The sequence below is a fragment of the Amblyomma maculatum genome, chromosome 2, assembly GCF_055883805.1.
Source record: "Amblyomma maculatum isolate TAMU_Amacu chromosome 2, ASM5588380v1, whole genome shotgun sequence".
Lineage (NCBI taxonomy): Eukaryota > Metazoa > Arthropoda > Arachnida > Ixodida > Ixodidae > Amblyomma > Amblyomma maculatum.
The window spans coordinates 176,861,855-176,881,468 of NC_139345.1; the positions used below are offsets into that span (position 1 = coordinate 176,861,855).

General features: G+C 48.1%; 1 protein-coding gene across 1 annotated transcript in view; it reads left to right on the forward strand.

The window, feature by feature from the left end:
* Positions 1–19,614, forward strand: part of pdm3 (POU-domain protein pdm3) — a 94,689-nt gene that overhangs the window by 43,406 nt on the left and 31,669 nt on the right. Inside the window, exons 9-10 of the mRNA XM_084595539.1 lie at positions 17,932–18,087; positions 19,000–19,128. Of these exons, the coding sequence (XP_084451665.1) occupies positions 17,932–18,087; positions 19,000–19,128 (285 nt within the window). The remainder of the gene's footprint in view (positions 1–17,931; positions 18,088–18,999; positions 19,129–19,614) is intronic.

Genomic DNA, 19,614 nt, shown 5'->3' on the forward strand with positions numbered 1-19,614 from the left:
CGGCTTGTTCAAAGACACGTCCAGAGGCTGCAGCATCGATGTGAGGCCACCTGGTATTACTGCGATGTCCGTACGCAATTCCGTCAACTTCGCGCGAACAGAGTCCATGAGGTGACCGCGGAAGCTATCAAGAACGAGAAGCGACGGACAAAGAAGTGCTCCCGGTCGCCGTGCCCACACCGTCTTCAACCAGTCGATCATCAATTCTGCCGTCATCCAACCTTTCTCTTGCACCCGCACGTGTATTCCGGAGGGCAGCTTTCCTTTTGGCAGGAAAGCTGCCCTTTTGACAGAGAGCACGGTGACAAAAGTAGCACGCACTGAGCGAGGCCTACAAAAGTCTTCGCAAAATGGCAGAACTATGCGCGGAACTCAGGAGAACGTGCGGCGGTACTAGCGGAACAAAACTGATGAAACACCTTGACGTTTCCTTCTCGAGGCGCTCGGAGTGGTCGGAGCTGGTGATGATGATCGTCAGTTGGGTCGGGTAGCGCCTCCTGGTAGCGCACGCACCTAACGGGGCCGGCTAGTTTCAGTAGCACTAGAAAGATGGCGCTCGCTACGCGTAGTCGACTGCCGCGGTGCAACATGTCGACTCTCGCGGCAGTGATGTTGGGGGTGCGATGATTATGCGAGGAAAAAAAAAAATTCCAATTTTCGATAGGCAATGTGGGGGGTGCGAGCATTATGCGAGTGCGAGCATTATGCGAGTAAATACGGTATAGACTTTCACGAAATAGAACCATGATGTGACGGCAATAGGAGCTACATATCTGAGGAGGTTCGCGCACGGAATCATGTCGTTGACCTGTCGTGTTTCGCCAGCAAACTTACGTGGTTGGGGGTTTAGGCCACTAACATATAGAATATAGGATCTGCTATATGGTTGATTACACGCTAACGAGATACATCAAACGCTAAACGTTCAGACATAGGATGGGAACAATAGTGCGCGCGCTTCACTGGTAAGTGTGAAGGTTCATCAGAGCACAGTGTTTATTAGGCGCTCCTATATCCTATCTTGAAGAAAGAAAAAAACAAGAAGCAACATTAAGCTTCTTTGTGTACGCGTAATGACATCGCACACGTGTTTTACACCCGGAAGCAATATCAATATGTTTTGCACTTTCATGGACACGTATTTGAGTAGCGTATCAAGGAATGCCCCGGAGCAAAAACGAAGGTTTTGCCATTTGTAGATATGCTGTTACCACCTTTACCAAGAAGTTTTGGCAGTGCAGTACTATCGCTTCACGAAGCAAAATTGGAATGTAGGCAGCGTGGACAAGTCAATCGCCTATTATTCCATCATTTTTTGTTTTGAATGCGAACAAATACACGGAAATCACAGCACAAAGCAGACGCAGCTAATGCGACGGCAGCAGCCGTAAGCGCAGCCAACGCACTCTACCCTTGAACATGGCATCGCGTAGCGCGGTTCGCTGAAGGTTCGATAGATGGCAGCAATTTTGCATAAAGTCTATTCAAAAGGCATTTGCAGCTATCACACTTTCCAGCGATTTTGTGGCAGTGCACTCTGCCCGCCCCTAATGCGGCCTGATAAATCGAACCAGGGTTGTGCAATCAAGCCATCACAGGCACTCTGACAAGTTCGCTCCCTGCCACTGCATGATCTATCAAAAGTATAGTCAAAAGATAAACACGTGGTGGCATTATCGCTGCGCAGCATCTTGGCGTGCTGCCAATAAATAAGCTGTGGATGCGACAGTCGAAACAAAGGAACACGGCACCGGACGCTTTTTTTATTTTTCAAATTCTCGGTGGCAAAAGTGGGGGGTGACTCCTTGCCTTGACTCCTCGCCACTGCACGACGCACTGAACGACACTTAAGCTCACATTTTGGCAGCGGCGGAAGAATCGCGATGGAAGCGCATAAAAAGCTCGCTATCCAAACTGGCACAACTGCGATCGGTTAGCTGGCTGGTGCGCGATCAATGAGTGCCACTACTGCGGGCTGGTACGGATGGCGCGAACCTCATAAAAGTGAAATTGAAACGTAGTCCGCAGTGTTAGGTGAAGACATTTTTGCTTAGTTACGCATGCTGTTTCGCGCATGTCAGTGGTGTGCGGTCCATTGCGCAACATGTAGTTCAAGTTTGAGGAGTGCTACTTTCACGATCCGATCGCTTACGGTAGTGTGTAATTGTAACCGGACGCGGCCTAACCGGTGCAAGACCTGTAGCACCTGTCCGACGTCATTACCTTACATGGGCGTCGGCTGGGGCCGCGCAGACAGAAATACTTATCCGTATTTCTGAACTAACGAGGGTCGAATTATCAAGCACTGAGTTGCAAGTCTCGGCGGTCTCATGGAACAGGCAGAAGCAGCCGCCGCCGGGGCCACCACCTCCCCCCTCACTCCCCCACATCCCTCTGGTGCTGCCGGCTGCCACGCCGGTGATGGGATTTAGGCTTTACTCACTCTTCCAAGATTTTACCTGGTTTTATGTTTGTCCTTGTTTTGGACGCGCGCAGCCTCTTAACTATGCTGCTCTATTGCGGGGGCTTTTCTTTGGTTGTGTGCTGGGCACCAGGCCGCTCAGACATGGTGCCATCTAGTTCTAATAATTCGTAGCAGAAGAATTACGTCCTTTTTTTTTGTACACAGACCTCTATAGAGCTTGCCTGGGCCAAGCAGTGTAGTTCGAATTATTGGAACATTCGAATTATTGAGGTTCGAGTTAAGAAGCTTTCACTGTACTTTATTTATTTATTCATTTACTTATTTATTATTTATTTTTATTTATTTAATGTTAACTTTTCTTATCCTAGTTTGTTTCTCAGTTTTGCCGTCAGCGTAGGCGTTGTTCCACAGACCTTGGCATTTCTCCAAGCTATTACATGCAACCGAGTTGTATGTTTTGATGGACGCTCTGGTTGTGGCTCGCACGTCAAATTTTGATGGCCATGTCGCTCCATCTTTATACCTGTGCCTAAAATGCCAGCAAAAAATGTAAAGGGGCACAGCACGAAACCTGACACGTATTTGGATTTGTGCACTCATGCAAGGTGACGACTCAAGGCAGCGCAGCTGAGTTAGCCAAGAAAAAAAAGCATGCGCATATATATGGGCACCTTCCGGGCGATTCGGTAATTTCAGCATGACTGCACTAACGAGTCTGTTTGCATTGAAAAATCAGTGTCTGTTGAAGTAGAAAAATACGCCCATGTCGGGCTGTGCTGCAGAACAGGGTGTGGCAGATGATCAGTCAAATTTAATTTCAGCTAGCAGTCACATGATTTTGCACACAATGCAGCTGGTCGAGCCATGTTAGTTTTGTTATTAGTTTTCTGTGTTGGTGTTCAACATTGCCTGGTTATAATAGCAGGGTCGGGTGGTTCTTTGAGGCTAAAAAGAGAACCTCTGCTGTAAGGCATACGAGGCAATAATTCAAAACTTTGTTCATTATATCCGACATTTATTTTAAATGTATGTGCCCAAATTCCTGCAAATAAGTGTGTTAATAAAATGAAATAAAATGCACACCAATACAGTAAAACCTCGTTTATCTGGATCTCGATAACTCGGAAATTCGGTTAACTCAGACTTGCTGCGCGGTCCCGTCAAAAATGTGTGTAGTTCTATGGTGTTAAAAGCTTGCTAACTCGGAAGCATTTGGTTGCAATCTGGTCAACTCGGACAACCCCAAAAGAGCTCGGCGACCCGAAGGTTCGATAACCCCTTGCCGAGCGACGGAGAAGCCGCGGCGGCCGCGGAGAGTCCGACAAACAGGAACAAGGCGAGCAACGGCGCAGAAAATGTGATGATGATAGTGAATAAACGATTGGTGGATAGGTGGCGCTAGTCACCACTTGCTGCACAGAAAGTAAACACTATCATCATCATCGTCATACTGGGAAGCATCCAGTAATCCACTGAACACTACGAAGGACGACGGAATGGATTTTCTTTTCTGCTTTCTTTGTTTTGTGTCAGCCAGTGTCAGCCCACGTTGCGTGCGAACAAGTGCCCGTTGCGTTTGTCATCTGTGCTGGTGCATTATCACTGCCGTCACGTTCCGCAGTTATGGCAGCCGCCACCTCAGCGAAGCGACAGCAGCAGCCGGCGAATGATTTGGAAACGAAGGTGAAGATACTGAAGGTCGGCAAAGGTGTTTCTCGGCAAGAGATAATGAAAAAGTATGGAGTGAAAAGGAGCACGTTAAGTGACTGCATAAAGAACAAAGCAAAAATTTTGGAAGCATTTGACAGTGGCAAATTCACTGGAGCAAGAAAAAGGCTGAGGACAGCAGCACACCCGGAACTGCAGACTGCAATGCTGCGATGGATCGCAGATATGCGCGAGCTTCCATTGAGCGGACCGCTGATCTGTCAGCATGCTGAAAGATATGCATTCAAAATGAACATCGACTTCTTCAGTGCGTCTGAAGGGTGGTTCGCGCGTTTTAAAGAAAGGCATGGGTTGACCTTTCGAAACGTGTGCGGAGAGAAGGCAGCGGTGGATGAGCGTTGCATCACAGATTGGAAGACGACCGAGCTTCCCCAATACTTGGCCCGCTACGAACCAGCAGATATATTCAATGCCTACGAGACAGCCCTTTTCTTCAAGGCCTTGCCAAGCAAGACGATCACATTCAAGGGTGACCCATGCGTTGGAGGCAAGAGAAGCAAAGAAAGGGTCACTGTGCTTCTAGCCACAAACATGTTGGGCACGGAGCGCCTACCACAATTGGGAAGCCAAAGCAACCGAGGTGCTTCAAAAACATTCGCCGTCTGCCTGTGGACTATAAATCTAACAGAAAGGCCTGAATGAACTCTGATATTTTTCAAGTTTAGATGTGGCAGCTCAACCGGCACTTCTCTGCTAAAAACCGCAAGGTTTTGTTCGGGGTGGATAACTGCAGCGCACACACTAGTGTGACTGGGCTGCAGTGCATCGAACTCATATTTTTGCCTCCAAATACGACGGCTGCTCTGCAGCCACTGGATCAGGGCATCATTCAGCATGTCACAACTAAGTACCGACGACATGTCATGGAACGGCTGTTGCTCTGCAAAGAGGCAGGTCGAGAATGTGACTTAAACCTCCTCAGCACGATCCATATTTTAGTGCATGTATGGAGCAGCATGTTGGCGGAGGTAATAGTGAACTCCTTCCGATACAGCAGGTTCGTCAACCTTGACGACCGCGATTTACTTCCCGAGGCCACTCCAGAAGGCACTGAAAGAATGGACGATGAAGTGGATGAGAGCCGGTTGGAGTTTCTCCTTCCTCCCGATGTCCAGCTTGCTGACTACGTTGCAATAGATGATGATGTTGCTGTTTCTGGCATGCTAACTGATGATAATATCATATCCGAAGTGCTTGATGGCGATGAAAATGACTGTTCTGATGATGACTATCACGACCAGCCGTCGCGGTGTCGTACAGTGCAGGAGGCCGCTGATGCCCTCGCTGTACTCGAGGAATTGTATGTCACAGCTCGTGACAGTGAGCATGCGCTCCATCACCTGATGGGGTTAAAGAAAATAGTTTTAGCATAGATTCCGGCGACGAAGCAAACCAAAATAACGCAGTTTTTCGTGTGAAATAAAGGTATGTGTATGCCCAGTGCATTTTTCTGTTGTTTTCATGGTAAATTCGATAATCTGGAATTCGATTAACTCAGATATTTTTGCCGGTCCCTTGCGATCCGGATTAACGAAGTTTTACTGTATGAACAACGCAAAGGGGAGAAAATCCACAATTTCCTAAAATTAAAAGCTTGGTATGAGCATGAAATCTTTCCTTTCGTTCCGTGTTGAGAGAGTAAAAATGAATACTCAATTACGGACATTGGCTCCACGCACAAGCAGATTTATTTATAAAATGGTGCAATCGTGGTCATGTCGGCAGCCTCTGCACTGTTTCTTGGCATTTTGCGCGACGGGGCCAACGGACTCGCAGAGTGAAGTGCTTGCGCCCAAGTCGATCGGAGTAGCAAAGACAGGATAGGGGCTCACGGTATGACAAGGCAATGGTGATCGCGTGCCGGGCACATTCCTGTCATCCATTGCATGGCCGCTTACGGCCTCTGAGATCGCTGCGTGCCAAAGGGTGATCTCGGAGGTCATGGGCCATTGGAACTAGTGGTTGTTGCTGCCGCTAGATGTTGCGGCACTTGAACGTGCGGGCAATTTAAACACACTTCTGCAGTGGACAATTAAAATGATTGAAAAATTGCTTTCCTGGAAGTTTTTCCGGCTCCTTTATGGATTTTTTACCATTTTAATGCAAAAGGCTGCTTCGTTATAACCGATCGAGCGTCAAATTTTGAATTTTTCGTTTCATTCTACAGAAAGAACGCCTATAGAAATAAAGCATAGACCAACCAAACTTCGATTTTAGCTCATTTTATCCAATAATTTGCTACAGTCAATGACCGAATTTTCGAATGCCCAAATTTTCGGACATGCCAGATATTTCTGTCAGGAAGAGGGGGCGCCGAGGAGTGAAGACGCTGCCACGTCGAGCTCTGCTGTTAATGGCCTTTTTCGGCGGCTTTTGGGTGCACCCAGCAACATCTCACTTCGGACCGATTTTCGGAAGTCCCGAGGATCAAGTGGAACCAACTCTCTAAAAGGTGGGACCACCAATTTGGTCTTTACGATACTTTGAAGTTCGGAGCAACAACGCCGCCAAGTTAAGCCTAGCGTCCGAGCCTAGCGTCCGGCCTAGCCGCCCTCGAGGGAAGACCCTCTGAGCGTGGACGGCATGGACTGGCAGGGCGAGGAAAATCAGAGCTACCAGCCGAACTCTGACACTAGTAAGGACGGAAATATGGAGGCGGTTGAGGCCTTAGAAGAAAATTCATGGTTCCGCCGACAAGGAGGCAGATATGTGAAGGAATGCGACGCAGCGTCCCAAGCGAAGAAGGAGGCACCCGTGAAGGGGAGCGAAGAGACCGAGGCCGCCAAATCGCGGCAAAAAGCGATAGGAAGGTCACTCGCCGAGAGATCCGTAGGCACGGTCAGATCGAAAATACCGAAGGAGATGTTCCGCGTAGTGCTGCGACCGCACGGCGGCGCCGATCAGCTGACAAGGAAAGCGGGACCGAAGCTGCGCCAGGTCCTGGTTACGGCTGCAGGCCTCAACCTGAACGGGGAAGACAGATTCATCGCCAACCCGAAGAATCAGTCCCTACTAATTATGACCCCGGAGCTCGGCAGGGCAAAGCGGTACGAGCAAATTACGACCATAAAAATCGGGCCAGTTGAGATAGACGCAACTGCTCACGCGGCCATGCCGGAGGGCGGCAAGGGCGTCATATACGACGTTCCGCTGGACGTCACGGAGGAGGAAATTCGGCAGGGACTCAGAGATAACCCTGGCTACATTGGAGCGAGGAGGCTCGGGAAAAAGTCTAAAACTGTGCTCATCATTTTCGAAGACCAAGAAGTCCCGCGAGAGGTGTGGTTCAACGGATTGCTATACCGGTGCAACCTCTACAGAAAGAAATTCGATGTGTGCTACGCATGCGGCAACTTAGGACATCGGTCGGACGTCTGCCCGGACCCCACCAGCCCTCGATGCCGAGGGTGCAGAATGCTTAATCCACCGGAGGGGCACGAACAAAATTGCGAGCCGCAATGCCTACTGTGCGGCGGCTGCCACCCCCTGGGGCACAACCGCTGCAGAAGCATGTACCGGACCACGCACATTCTCAAAGTCCGACAAGCAGAGAAAGAAGCCACCCAGGCTCAAAACAAGCAGCAAGAGCCAACGAAAACCCGGGGCAGATCGAGAGGAAGAGGCGACGCCGCGGGCACAACGGGCCGTGCGAGAGACTCCAGCGCATCCGTCACCAGAGATGAGCCCAGATCCAAGAGAAAGAACAGGGGGCCGCCACAACCACCGCCACCCAAGGACGACAAGAACCATTGGCCGAAGCCCGGGGAGACGCCGGCCGGACAAGCAAAGACGAATGAAGAAGTTAACGCAGGCGGTAAGTCGGTCAGCTTCGCTAGCGGGGTCTCCAAAGAAAAAAACTTGGAACTTTCGGAATTACAACAGACTCAAGCCGAGCATAGCAAAGAAATCAGAATCATTAAAGAAGACATCAAAGAGATTAAAGAAACCCTCAAATCCCTAGTCGAGGTAATTAAAGAGTTAAAAGAGGCAAAAGCTACACCTGCACCGGCACCTCCGATGCTCAGGCCGCCCGTCATACGGGGCCCCGGTGGGGCAAGCGAGAGCAATTGTGGCAGGGACAGTGACGACTCAGATGAAATGAATATCGATCAGGCTAGACCTGCGAAACGTAAATCAGACGACACTAGTGTAATTGGACAAGCCAGAAAGCACGTGGCTTTTAGAAAATTAGTCAAGGATGAAATCATAGACTTCGAATTGAACCTGAATAAGAAACTTGAGGCGAGATTTGGAGTGCTAGAAAAGATGCTTCAAGCCCTTTGCAACGCATCGGGTATACAATATCAAAATCATAATGGATCCCAAAACGTCTAAAATTTGGCAATGGAATTGCCGGTCGTTGTCAATGAAGTGATGGCTCTTGCAACAGTACGTAGCTAGCCAGAACACACAGCCTTTGGCAATGGCTCTGCAGGAAACGCGAGGTGTATGGAAGCTTTCGGGGTACAAAAGCTACGATAGCGGGAAGGGAAGTAAAACACAGGTCGTGACGTACGTCAAAAACAACGTCGCCGTCGTCCAGCACGAAGTAGGTAACAGGGAGACCGAAACGGTCTTTGTGGAAATCCTGACCGGTAAAAAGAACAGAGGCAGCATATTTCTACTCGATGTGTACAGCTCCCCAAAGTGCACGAAGGCGAGGTTTGGCCCGATATTTAAGAGAGCGATTAGCCTGGCAGGTAAGAACCCACTAATAATAGCCGGCGATTTTAATGCCAGACATCGAGAATGGGGTTACACGACCAGCAGCCCGAAGGGTCAAACGCTGTTGGAAGATATCACTGAGTCAAACCTCTACATTGCTAACGACATTAGATGCCCGACGAGGGTGGGCAACAGTGTGTCAGCGGACACAAACCCGGACTTGACTCTCTGCCATAGAACTGGCATAGTCAAGTGGACGAACAAGCATCAGGATCTAGGTAGCGACCACTACGTGTTAGAGGTAGAACTAAGTAGGAAAGTGAGCGTTAAGCGTGCTGTGTGTCGGACGGAAACTCAAGTGGATTGGGATAAATTCAGACAGATCAGAGAACGGGAAGAAATTGGAGATATAGAGTGCATTCAAAATTGGGCCGCTCAATTAATTACCCATGTCAACGAGGCCACCGAAGAAATTAAAGGCGAAGCTCTGCCTGAGGCGATGGATAGCAGGCTATTCGGCATGTTCAAAAAGAAAGAAGAGCTAACGAAGAAGCTCAAAAAGCAAAAGTGGAACCGCAATCTCAGGAGAGAGATAGCCAGACACAACGTCGAAATAGAAAAATACGCCCGGAAACTCGAGTCGCAACGTTGGGATAACAAATGCGACGAGATGGAGGGCACCATGAATGGGGCCAAGACGTGGCAACTGCTCAGGTTCCTGATAGACCCGACTAAGTCCAAAACGGTCGCCAATATAGAACAGGTCAAGGCGAGGTATAACTTTAAGGGTACGGACAAACAGCTCATTGACAAGCTCAAGTCCATGTACGTAGCTCCCCCCGCCACAGCGCATTACAGAGATTACAACGGACCGGCGAACAGCGAGCTTGACGCGTCCATAACAGTGGCAGAAGTCAGAGCGGAGCTGCACGGCCTAAAAAGTCGCTCGGCGCCCGGGCCGGACCTCGTTAATAACAAGATGCTCGCAAATCTGGACGACGAATCGATCAATGCCCTAACCAAATATTTAAATCAGGTGTGGGAGAGTGGTCAACTACCTCAAGAGTGGAAGAGGGCTAAGATCACCCTAATCCACAAGCAGGGAAAACCACCGGGCTTGGAGAATCTCCGCCCAATATCACTAACATCCTGCGTAGCCAAACTACTTGAGAAAGTTATTCAGAGGAGGCTAACCAAATACACCGAAGAGAATGATGCGTGGCTGGCTGAATTGGTCGGATTCAGGCCCGGCCTTTGTACGCAAGATACCATGCTCAGACTACATAACGATGTTGTCAGAGACTTCAGGAAAAAAAAATACGAAAGCTATTCTAGGCTTAGACCTTAAGAAAGCCTTTGACAACGTCAGTCACGATGCCATTCTCGACGGGCTCGCTGAGCTTAGAGTAGGCGAAAGAACCTACAACTATATTAGATCATTCCTGCGAGACAGGATGGCGATCATCAGCTTTCAGGGCTTATGTTCGGAGGAGTTCCCGCTGGGTAACAGAGGCACTCCGCAGGGGGCTGTGCTCTCACCTTTCCTTTTTAACATCGTAATGAGGAAGCTCCCCAGTAAGCTTGGCCATCTCGATGACTTAAAACTAAGCATCTACGCGGACGATGTGACCGTCTGGATGTGCGAAGGGAATGACTCGTACATCACATCCAGGCTCCAAGAGGCAGCAAATATAATCAGCTATCACGCAGAGGACGTAGGTCTATGCTGTTCGCCAGAAAAATCGGAGCTCCTGGTAATGACCAGCAGTAGTGGGAAGATAACTCCAGATATCAAAATTAAAGTCAACGGAAACGAAGTTCGGAAAGTAGATGAAATTAGAATATTAGGTATGATTATCAACCGCAGGGGTAGTAACAAAAGCCTGGTTAAGAAATTAAAAGATCAGGCTGAGCTCGTAGTCAGAGTATTTAAGAAGACGTCCAACAGAAGGAGTGGTCTCACGGAGGCTAGTAGACTCAGACTCGTACAAGCTTTTGTCACGAGCAGAATGTGCTACGCGACTCCATTCCTAAATATCAACTAGAGCGAAGAACACAAATTAAACACCATAATTAGGAGATGCACGAAGTGCACTCTAGGACTCCTCATAACTACTTCTAACGACATTCTAGAGAAAATGGGGTTGCATAATGAGTGGAAAGAGCTGGCTGCGGCGGTTAGGCTGTCCCAGAGAGAGCGACTCGCAGGAACGGCGGCGGGTAGGCAGATCCTCGATTGGGTAAACCTACTAGCGCCCGGGGAAGGCGAAAGTGTCAGAGAAAGCATAGATCGAGAAATCAGAAAGCATCTATACGTCTCGCCCATACCGAAGAACATGCACCCCGTACACGACGAGGGGAGGAGAAAAAGCAGAGCTAAGCACCTCGCTAACAAATTGGACAAACTCCCGCCGGGATCTGTCGCCTACACCGATGCAGCGATCGGGAAAGAAGGCAACGTAACCTCGGTCGCCCTATTGGACACTGGGATCGCCATAGGAATAGAAAGATATCGAGATCTACCGCCGGTAGAGGCGGAGGAGATTGCAATAGCCATTGCCATTACACGACCAGGCGTGAAACACGTCATCAGTGATAGCAAAGCGGCGGTTAGAAATTTTAGCAAGGGTAGAGTCAGCAATCGTGCTGCAAAACTTCTGAACGAGTCGTCTCTCGCCGAAAGCGTGACCATAATCTGGACCCCAGCACACGCCGGTCTTGCCGGCAACGAGGCTGCCCACATGCTCGCTTGCTCCTCGCTACCTCGGGGTGCTGCGGACGCCTCCACAACATCTAAAACCAAGGAATGTATAGGTACCTTTAGGGATGTAACCGACAACTTGAAGAAAGACCGGAGGATATATCCGCCACCGGTTAGATCCCTGAGTAAAAAGGAATCGTACGACTGGAGAAGACTCCAAGCTCGAAATTTCTTTTCGCCCCTGTGGAGGAGTTAGACGGGTGCCAGAGGGCGGAAGAGGGACGGTGCAGAAACCGAAATTTGTAAATTTTGCGGCCACGTGGCAACATTAGATCATATAATATGGAGATGCGTTCGTGCCCCAGGGCGCAACGCGATTAAAACTAGCGATGAATGGGAGACCACGCTAAGAAGCTCCGACGAAAAAACACAGCGATTCGCCGTCCGCCTGGCGGCCGAGGCTGAAGACCTCTTCTCCTAGACGAGGCCGGGTGTCCTCTGGCCGCGGTGTGACAGACTGCCTCCCCGGACGCCTGCGTGCGGACTCGTAGGTGGCTGCTGCACCATATTCGGCGGAAATAAATGTTCTTCCTCCTCCTCCTCTGTCAGGAAAATGAGAACTGTCAGGAAAATGAAAACACTACCCAGGAAAATGAAAACTAACTGAATACAAATAAAAACATGGATATATTTAGTCAGACAATTCTGAGCCACCTAACGTCAACATATTTTTTATAATTCATAACCAAAGTTGGCCAAAACAGTAAAGAAGATAAGCGCAGCACTTCACCTCTTCGTCATTATTAATTCCCTGTGCCTCGACCAAATTTTTGACAGCAAAACCAATTGGAGATCTCTTCCTTCCAGTCATCAGGCAACAATATACAAAAATTTGAAAGAAATATAGAAGGTCGACCAACCATCCTTTGTTCAATCGTATGTGGAAACACCTTAATCTCGGTTTATTGTCCCTGGCCTACAGCACCGTCTTAAGCATTTATTTTCTGATCATTCACGCAGTGCGCTACTGCTAGACACAAATACAGAGATAACTGTGAATCCGTAACCGCATATATATATACACAATGGTACAAATTAGTCCTAGCACCTTTTGCACTTTATCCTAAATGCACACATTATAGCAGGCAAGACGTAATTCTTTCTTGCATTCTTAAACTCCTGACTCACATTGCTCGTCTCATCCACAAATTTTGTGTAAAAATACATCTGCTTTACCAAATAAAATTCCCCCCCTTTCACTGTAAACTCGCCAAAAGTGCAGGCTACATCCCATGCTTGGTAGCTTCCTGCTCAAAAGCTGATCGACAATCAAACAGAGCAGATTTCCAAAGATGTTTTCTGCAGTTTGTTGCTCAACCACTGATGATTCGATGCCAGTCAGTAGTTCAGTAACCTAGCTTGTAGGGTGCTTCAGTGCTCCAAGAACAAATGAGCACTCTTCAGTTAGAAGATAATGACACAATTGTATATTTAGGACTTCCTGCTCCATTCTGAGCATAAAAAAGCCTCAAAAGCTGTCCCTGCCGTCATCTTCTGCTATCTTTCGCCAGCATGGGGATGATAAACATCCTCGAAGTCCTTTAATGTGGGCTCGTCGTCTGTCACAAGCACATCAAAGTTCAAGGCTGCTTCTTCAGTGTAATAGACCTGATTAACTTTGTTTTTCTTCCCTGACTGTACCTTCCCCTCTGGCAATTTTCGCTTCTTTCTAGGCAGCTTCGATAGGTAGGAAGGCAAGTTACGGAAAACCGTCGTTACGCATCCTTCAGCGAAGCTCCATTTACCCCTCTCGATTTTATGTTCAGGGAAATGAAGGTCGCACACACTTGAATTCACAGAAAGCTTTCTGTAAACACGGAATTGCATGATTCTATGCCGCACGGAAGCCTGAGTCACGCGGAGCCAAAAACAAATGCCTGGCAGTGTTATTCCTCCTGTAAGCGCTCGCGCAGCCTCAAATGCAGGGCAACTATAGCACCTTCAACTCTGCATGCAAGCACCGGAAGCGCACAAAAAACTATCACTGCAGCAACCACGTCGCGAGCGCACTGCACTCCACGCTGCACTCACTGTACGAGTCCAACCACCTATCGGACCGGCTAAAGCCTGGTACGAGTGCAGTGCCACTCAAAACAGCCAGTGCCGATGGCGCCACGAAACATCTCTCAGTTTGACAACTGACTTGACCAGCATTAGCATTGACCAGCGCCTCCTCCGGAGTTCGCGCCGCAGTGCCTTTTCGTTTACGCAGACTACGTAGTGTTTGGCTAGCCTGATGCGTGGGCCTAGGTCTTTTGACACTCGTCAGTAAACTCCAGTACATCAGGTTGAGCCAGATTTGGAAGACTCCAGTGTTGAAAATGAGGAGCCAATGCCTGCGTCACCTGCAAGCGTTGAGTTGATGCGAGCATGTTGACGCTTCCATCGGTGTACAGTGCTGACATGAGGCGAATATGATATGCAGAACACCGTCCATACAACGATCAACAAGTTCTTCAAGACACTGCAGCAATTACACAGGCTGCCCTGACGACACATACATAATAGACCAGCTGTCGGCTGCATACAGAGTTTTTGAATGGCTGTTTTCAGAGCCATCTCACTAATGCTTTGGCAGAGTTTCGGAAGCCTGGTACGCCGCCCTTGACCCCCTTGATCTGAGAAATATCAGTAAAATGGTGCATTTAAGAGCGCAGCTCTTTGGCGCCCGTTCTTGCGTTTCGCGCCGTCGTCATTGTTCCTCGTGACCTGCTCCATAAATAAATAAATATAAAATAAATCCTGTCTTCACCGGGAATCGAACCTCAATTCCTTGGATCCCCAGCCGAGCGCTTTAACCAACTGCGCCACGCCCAGGATCGTAAAACACACATCATAGTTGTCCTTCTCTACCATGAGGGTGATAGTAGCGATGACAATGACGCTGCAGTTAGTGATAATGACAATGATGACATTAGCAATGATAATGACGGTGAATTTAGTTGATAATGATAATGAGAGCAAACGTGATGCACCGTGTGCACCAGCAATGCTTAGGCTTTTGCATTCCACAATGCTCTCGGAATTTCTGGCGGCCGTTCTTGCGTTTTATGTAGTCGCTGTTGTCCCTTGTAACCAGCTCCGCAGCCAAGACAGGTTTTGCGTGGGCATGACTTTGTCGGCACTGTTAAAGAGGCACTAGTTGGTATATCGGAAAAAGAATGGTACCATAGGATAGAGCGTCAAGGAAAGGTGGGCAAGCGATAATATGGTTGATATGGCCTAATTAGGTAATTAACTAGAGCCAATAACAATACTAATTAATTCACAGAAAAGGAAAGGAGCAACGTCTGCCACATCTATTCTGTGGACACCTTAACCATGCCATGAAGGAAGGTAGGAAGATGGATATGAAAGTGGAAAGAGTGAAAGGGGTACCCTAGTGGAAGGCTCCATAATAATTTCGACCACCTGGGGACTTTTAACGTGAACTAGTATTGCACAGCACATGGAAGCTCTTCCTTTCGCCTCCATTGAAACTTAATTCGATCCAGTTAAGGGATTTACAGCAAAGGAAAGGCCGAGTATCTGTCACTCGTGGAAGAGGAACTAGTTGGTATGGAATATGTGTGAAAATCTATAATTGTACATACGTGTCTTGCTTGAATTTTTTGCCTCAATCTATCGAAAAGTTGAAACAGCTGATGAGCTGCGCTTCAATTTTGTATTATGAAGTAACATAATTATTGGCAATTCTTTTTTTTAAGTGCATTCATTTTTTTGGACTGCCTGAATTTTCGGACATTTTTTTTGTTCTCTAGAGGGTCTGAAAAATCAGTCTTTGACTGTATATTCGTGTTCGTTATAGCGAGGTTCAACTGTATTGCATTAATTACAGTTGCTGTCAGTGGAAAAATTTAATATCGCAGTTTGACTTAATGCTCAGGCAGGACAACGTGTACTGAATGCTGTTGTCAAGCATATTGTAAGGTGGATACCTCTTTACTGGAGTAGTGACATCAGCTGTCGATTGACAGTGAGGCGAGGTGCTCTCAAAACGCAACAACGCCAGCACAGCCATCCCTTCCATGCTCTCAGACACAACTCCTGAAGATGAAGCATTACCGTAAAAATCAGCGTATAATATGAACTCACGTATCATACGAGGTGTGATTTCGGGATATTAAAAATAGAAAAAAAGGTTTTAATTCGTATATCATGCGAAAGAGAAAAAAGCAGCAAAAGTATTTATTTGCACTACATTTCGCAGTTGCCCTGCGAGGCCTATGCGCTCGGGACGTTCGTGTCCAATGCCACCTCGCACCAGGCGTCGAATAATACCACGAACCATCATATGTCAGTGCTGGTTTGCTCTCCTTTTCGCGGCACCACGCTTGACTAAAGAATTTCACATTGTTCTAAAACCGGTAAGCCGCTTCCAGCTCGGACGCAGGATAGCGGCGCACAAGCTGCCAGCCATCATGCTCCGTGCCACGCCAGTTCGCATCTAGCAATGTGCACCCAGGAAGTGTTCCTGAATTTGGGGTTCTCATGATCGTTGTCGTTCAGCATATCGTCTGCAGAGAGTCCCTTGCTGGAGACATCTCTCAGTACAAACTCTACTTCAGTACCTTTAAACATGTTCGGTATTCCCCATTTGCTCGTAAGCGTGACCGACACGCTCTTTGGGAATATTGGTGGAGTGTCCGCGGTTCGGCCGTAGCGAGCATGGCCAGCATGGCTGGGGAGGCCCATGAGAAACCCGTGCAACCTGCCGAGGGGCCCTTTCCCATCCCTACATTGTGTGAGGTGCGATTGACCTCCTTCTGGTCTTGTATGTGTTGCCGCTTGCCGAGGATTCACCAACGACAGGATTGGCAAAAAGGCGGCCGCCATTTTGAAGGCCAGCGGGATAAGCGACACAAAACAATTCGTACTTTGGGCTCCGGGGCACGGCGACATTCCCGGGAACATCCAGGCCGATCTCATAGCTCGAGGTTATGCAAACCGAGGGAGGTCAGAGGCCGAAGAGACCGGGGCAGTGACTCGTACCTGCGCAGACATTTTGGTGCACTACCAGGGGACCAGAAGACGGTATCCTCCGCCCCACAAGTTGTTAAACAGAGAGCAGTCAGTGTCTTGGCGGCAGCTACAAACAAATTCTTATCCATGCCTGTCTTTATACAGCAAGATACATCCGACCGTATACAGGGACACGTGTCCCTGGTGTGGACAAAAACCGACAATTTATCACATCACATGGGCCTGCCAGAAAATAGATGCAGTTCCGATAATTCACAGTGCCACGCTGGAGCAGTGGGAGGCTGCGCTGTTCAGTTCGGAGTCGAAAGACCAGCTTTGGCTGATTGAACGGGCCAGCAGGGCAGCAAAGGCCGCGGGAGTCCTGGACTGAGGACCCAACCTTGGAAGCCTTAGATTATTTTTCTTTTTTTGCATTATATAAAGTTTAATATTAATAACGAAGCTGGAACCTCGAATTTAGGATGAAATTTGTTTGGATCCGCAAATAATACAAGGTGGAAATCTGACGTGATAAAATCGGGGAAAACACCTCGTATTATACATGGGCTTTTACGGTAGTTGTGGAATGCTGCCCAAAACACTGCGCTTATGACAGCTCCTTAGCCCGCATGTTGATTGTGTTGAGCTGCAAGTTCCATGATGGGTCTCAGTGAGGTGCATGCACTTCACTCTATACGGTGCAACTGAGTGGGCTGGTTTCTAGCCCAACGTTCCTATTGTATACTAGTTTTTTTCTTTACTGCTGTAAAACCCATGGTATGTATTTGGGTTCTGGTCAAAGTGGTCACTGCAAAAAAACACAGCAGCATATGCTGAATGCAACTTTGATTTTTTACCTCCACAAGTTTGGTCGCTCCCCTGCATGTCAGGCTCAGAGCCAAGCTCACAGCCAGTTGTCAGCTGTATAGTGGCTTGACTCATGGACATGATGTATGGTGCAACACTTTGTTTCCCCACCTGCGAGCGCACAGCAGCCATGTGAGGGCAGCTCTTGATGGCCATCAATGTATTACTGCAACACACTATTTTCCACGTGTTGGCAGTCACTTCTGTTGAAAAAGAGCAGGCTAAGTTACGTGACAAGTGCAATTATAGTGTGAAACAATTATAAATTACGGCAATTAGTAATCACTGAAGGTTACGAGGTTTGCGAATACTTTGAGTATTCGAACTCTTGTGTGCATTTGCAAGTAGTTTGAACAGAGAAAATTTGGGGCGGGCTGACTTGAATAAGAAATACTTCTGGAAAACTGTTGGGAACTAACTGCATATTTGCACACCCCTGCTTGCTGTTGTTGTCGAGATAATTCGGTGCCTTTGTTAAGTGGTGTGTGGCTTCTAGACGGCAGCATGCTTCTCACATGTGCAGCCGCAGCAGCAGCAGCCACAGCCAGTGATGATGCCAGAGGAGGAGGAAGAGGGCGAGGAGGAGTCCGAAGGTGACATCAAGGACGAGGACGAAGACTACCACTCCCATCAGCAGCCTCCACCCGAGGACGTGTACGCGGGCTCAGAGTCGCCCAGGGTGAGCCATCTTGCGTCGCATGGGCATGAGATTCTCGCAACTTTGGCCATACCTCCATGTTCATATGAAACATTGACATTTCAGACAGTTTGTTGAACAATACCCCAGGGATCCTGAGAGACTGCTTAACACTACTGCATTCTGCCCTTAAAAGTAAAGCTTTAGTGTCCCCTCAAATTTCGTTTCACGTTAAGGAAAATATTTTGTAAAGTAACCCATAAAAAAGAAGAGAAAAGAAAAAAAAAACAGTAAGTGGACTTGAACTGTCACTTTTCACATTAAAAAGCTGCCACAAAACCACCAAGAAGAAGCGCATTTAGTTGCGCTGTCATTAGCTTCGATAGAATTCCTTCGATTTGCTGATAGCTGTCACTGGTCAACTGGAAGCTGTGGTAATCGCATTATAATTCGTCTTCATGAAATTTCTCTAATTGGCCGCTAGGTGTTGCTGCTAAACCAGAAGCATTGTAGGTTGGGACTGTACCATTAACAGAACAGATGTATGGTTCTTGCTCACACTACTGATTACAAAGACTCCCAAGTTTTTTGCGACGTAATGAACTGAGCTCGAATTTTGCATTGCCACGTGGCATGATTGTTTTTTTTTTCTTTCGCTCATGTTTTCTGTTAGCCTTTTCTCTGTGCAAAACCAAAGGTGAGCGATGCCTCATGACAGGACTTAGCCATTAACACACTTCTAGTGTTCCAGTGTGAAACTGGAACACTAGAAGAAAATGACTGAAGAACACACGTATATGGCTGCCTGTGAGTTTACTGGGAAGGCAAAGAGTACATCATGCCCCACTACTTGTACTCTGAATATGTCTTTTGCTTTTGTTGGTTTGGAAGCGTGGCTGGTAAGGTCATGCTCAAGCTGTGGAAATGGCTCCATGTCCTCCTCTCTTGCGGCAGGAATTGGTGGAACCACCTGAGGAGGAGGACACCTCGGACCCAGCCGAGATTCTGGGCATGAGCGCAGTGAGCCCGGACATCCAGCAGGTGGCTGGTGCACCCATCATGCTGCAGGCAAATCATGGTCCAGTGAGTACTGCACGCACTCGGTAGGAGGGTGCTTTTATTATTACTCGAGCATTAGAGGGGACAAGCCATGGCAGGTGGTAGCTGGCTGGCAGGTTGTCTGCCGTAAGGAAACCACGTGAAATAGTGAGAACTACCAACTTGGACGCCTAGTTTGAGCTGAGAGGATAAGGTGACAACCAAACCAATCGGGGGGCCTTGGATCCCAAGTCAGACGTGCTACTGCTAGGCCACACAGGCATGTTTGCTTGGCTTGCTAAAGCACCATTTATTTGTGTCACATAGGCAGCGTAAAGACCATATGCTAATAAATACATGGGAGAAAAAATTAGAAGGGTTCAACGCTGCTGAACCGAATGTGGAGCGAAAGCATTAGCTGCAGGTGACCGAGCGTTGTTCTTCCTCTTCATATTCTTCTTCTCCTTCTTCTTCGCCTTCTTTTCTTTTTCGTCTTTTTGTTCTTTGTCTTTTTCTTCTTCTCGTAACTGC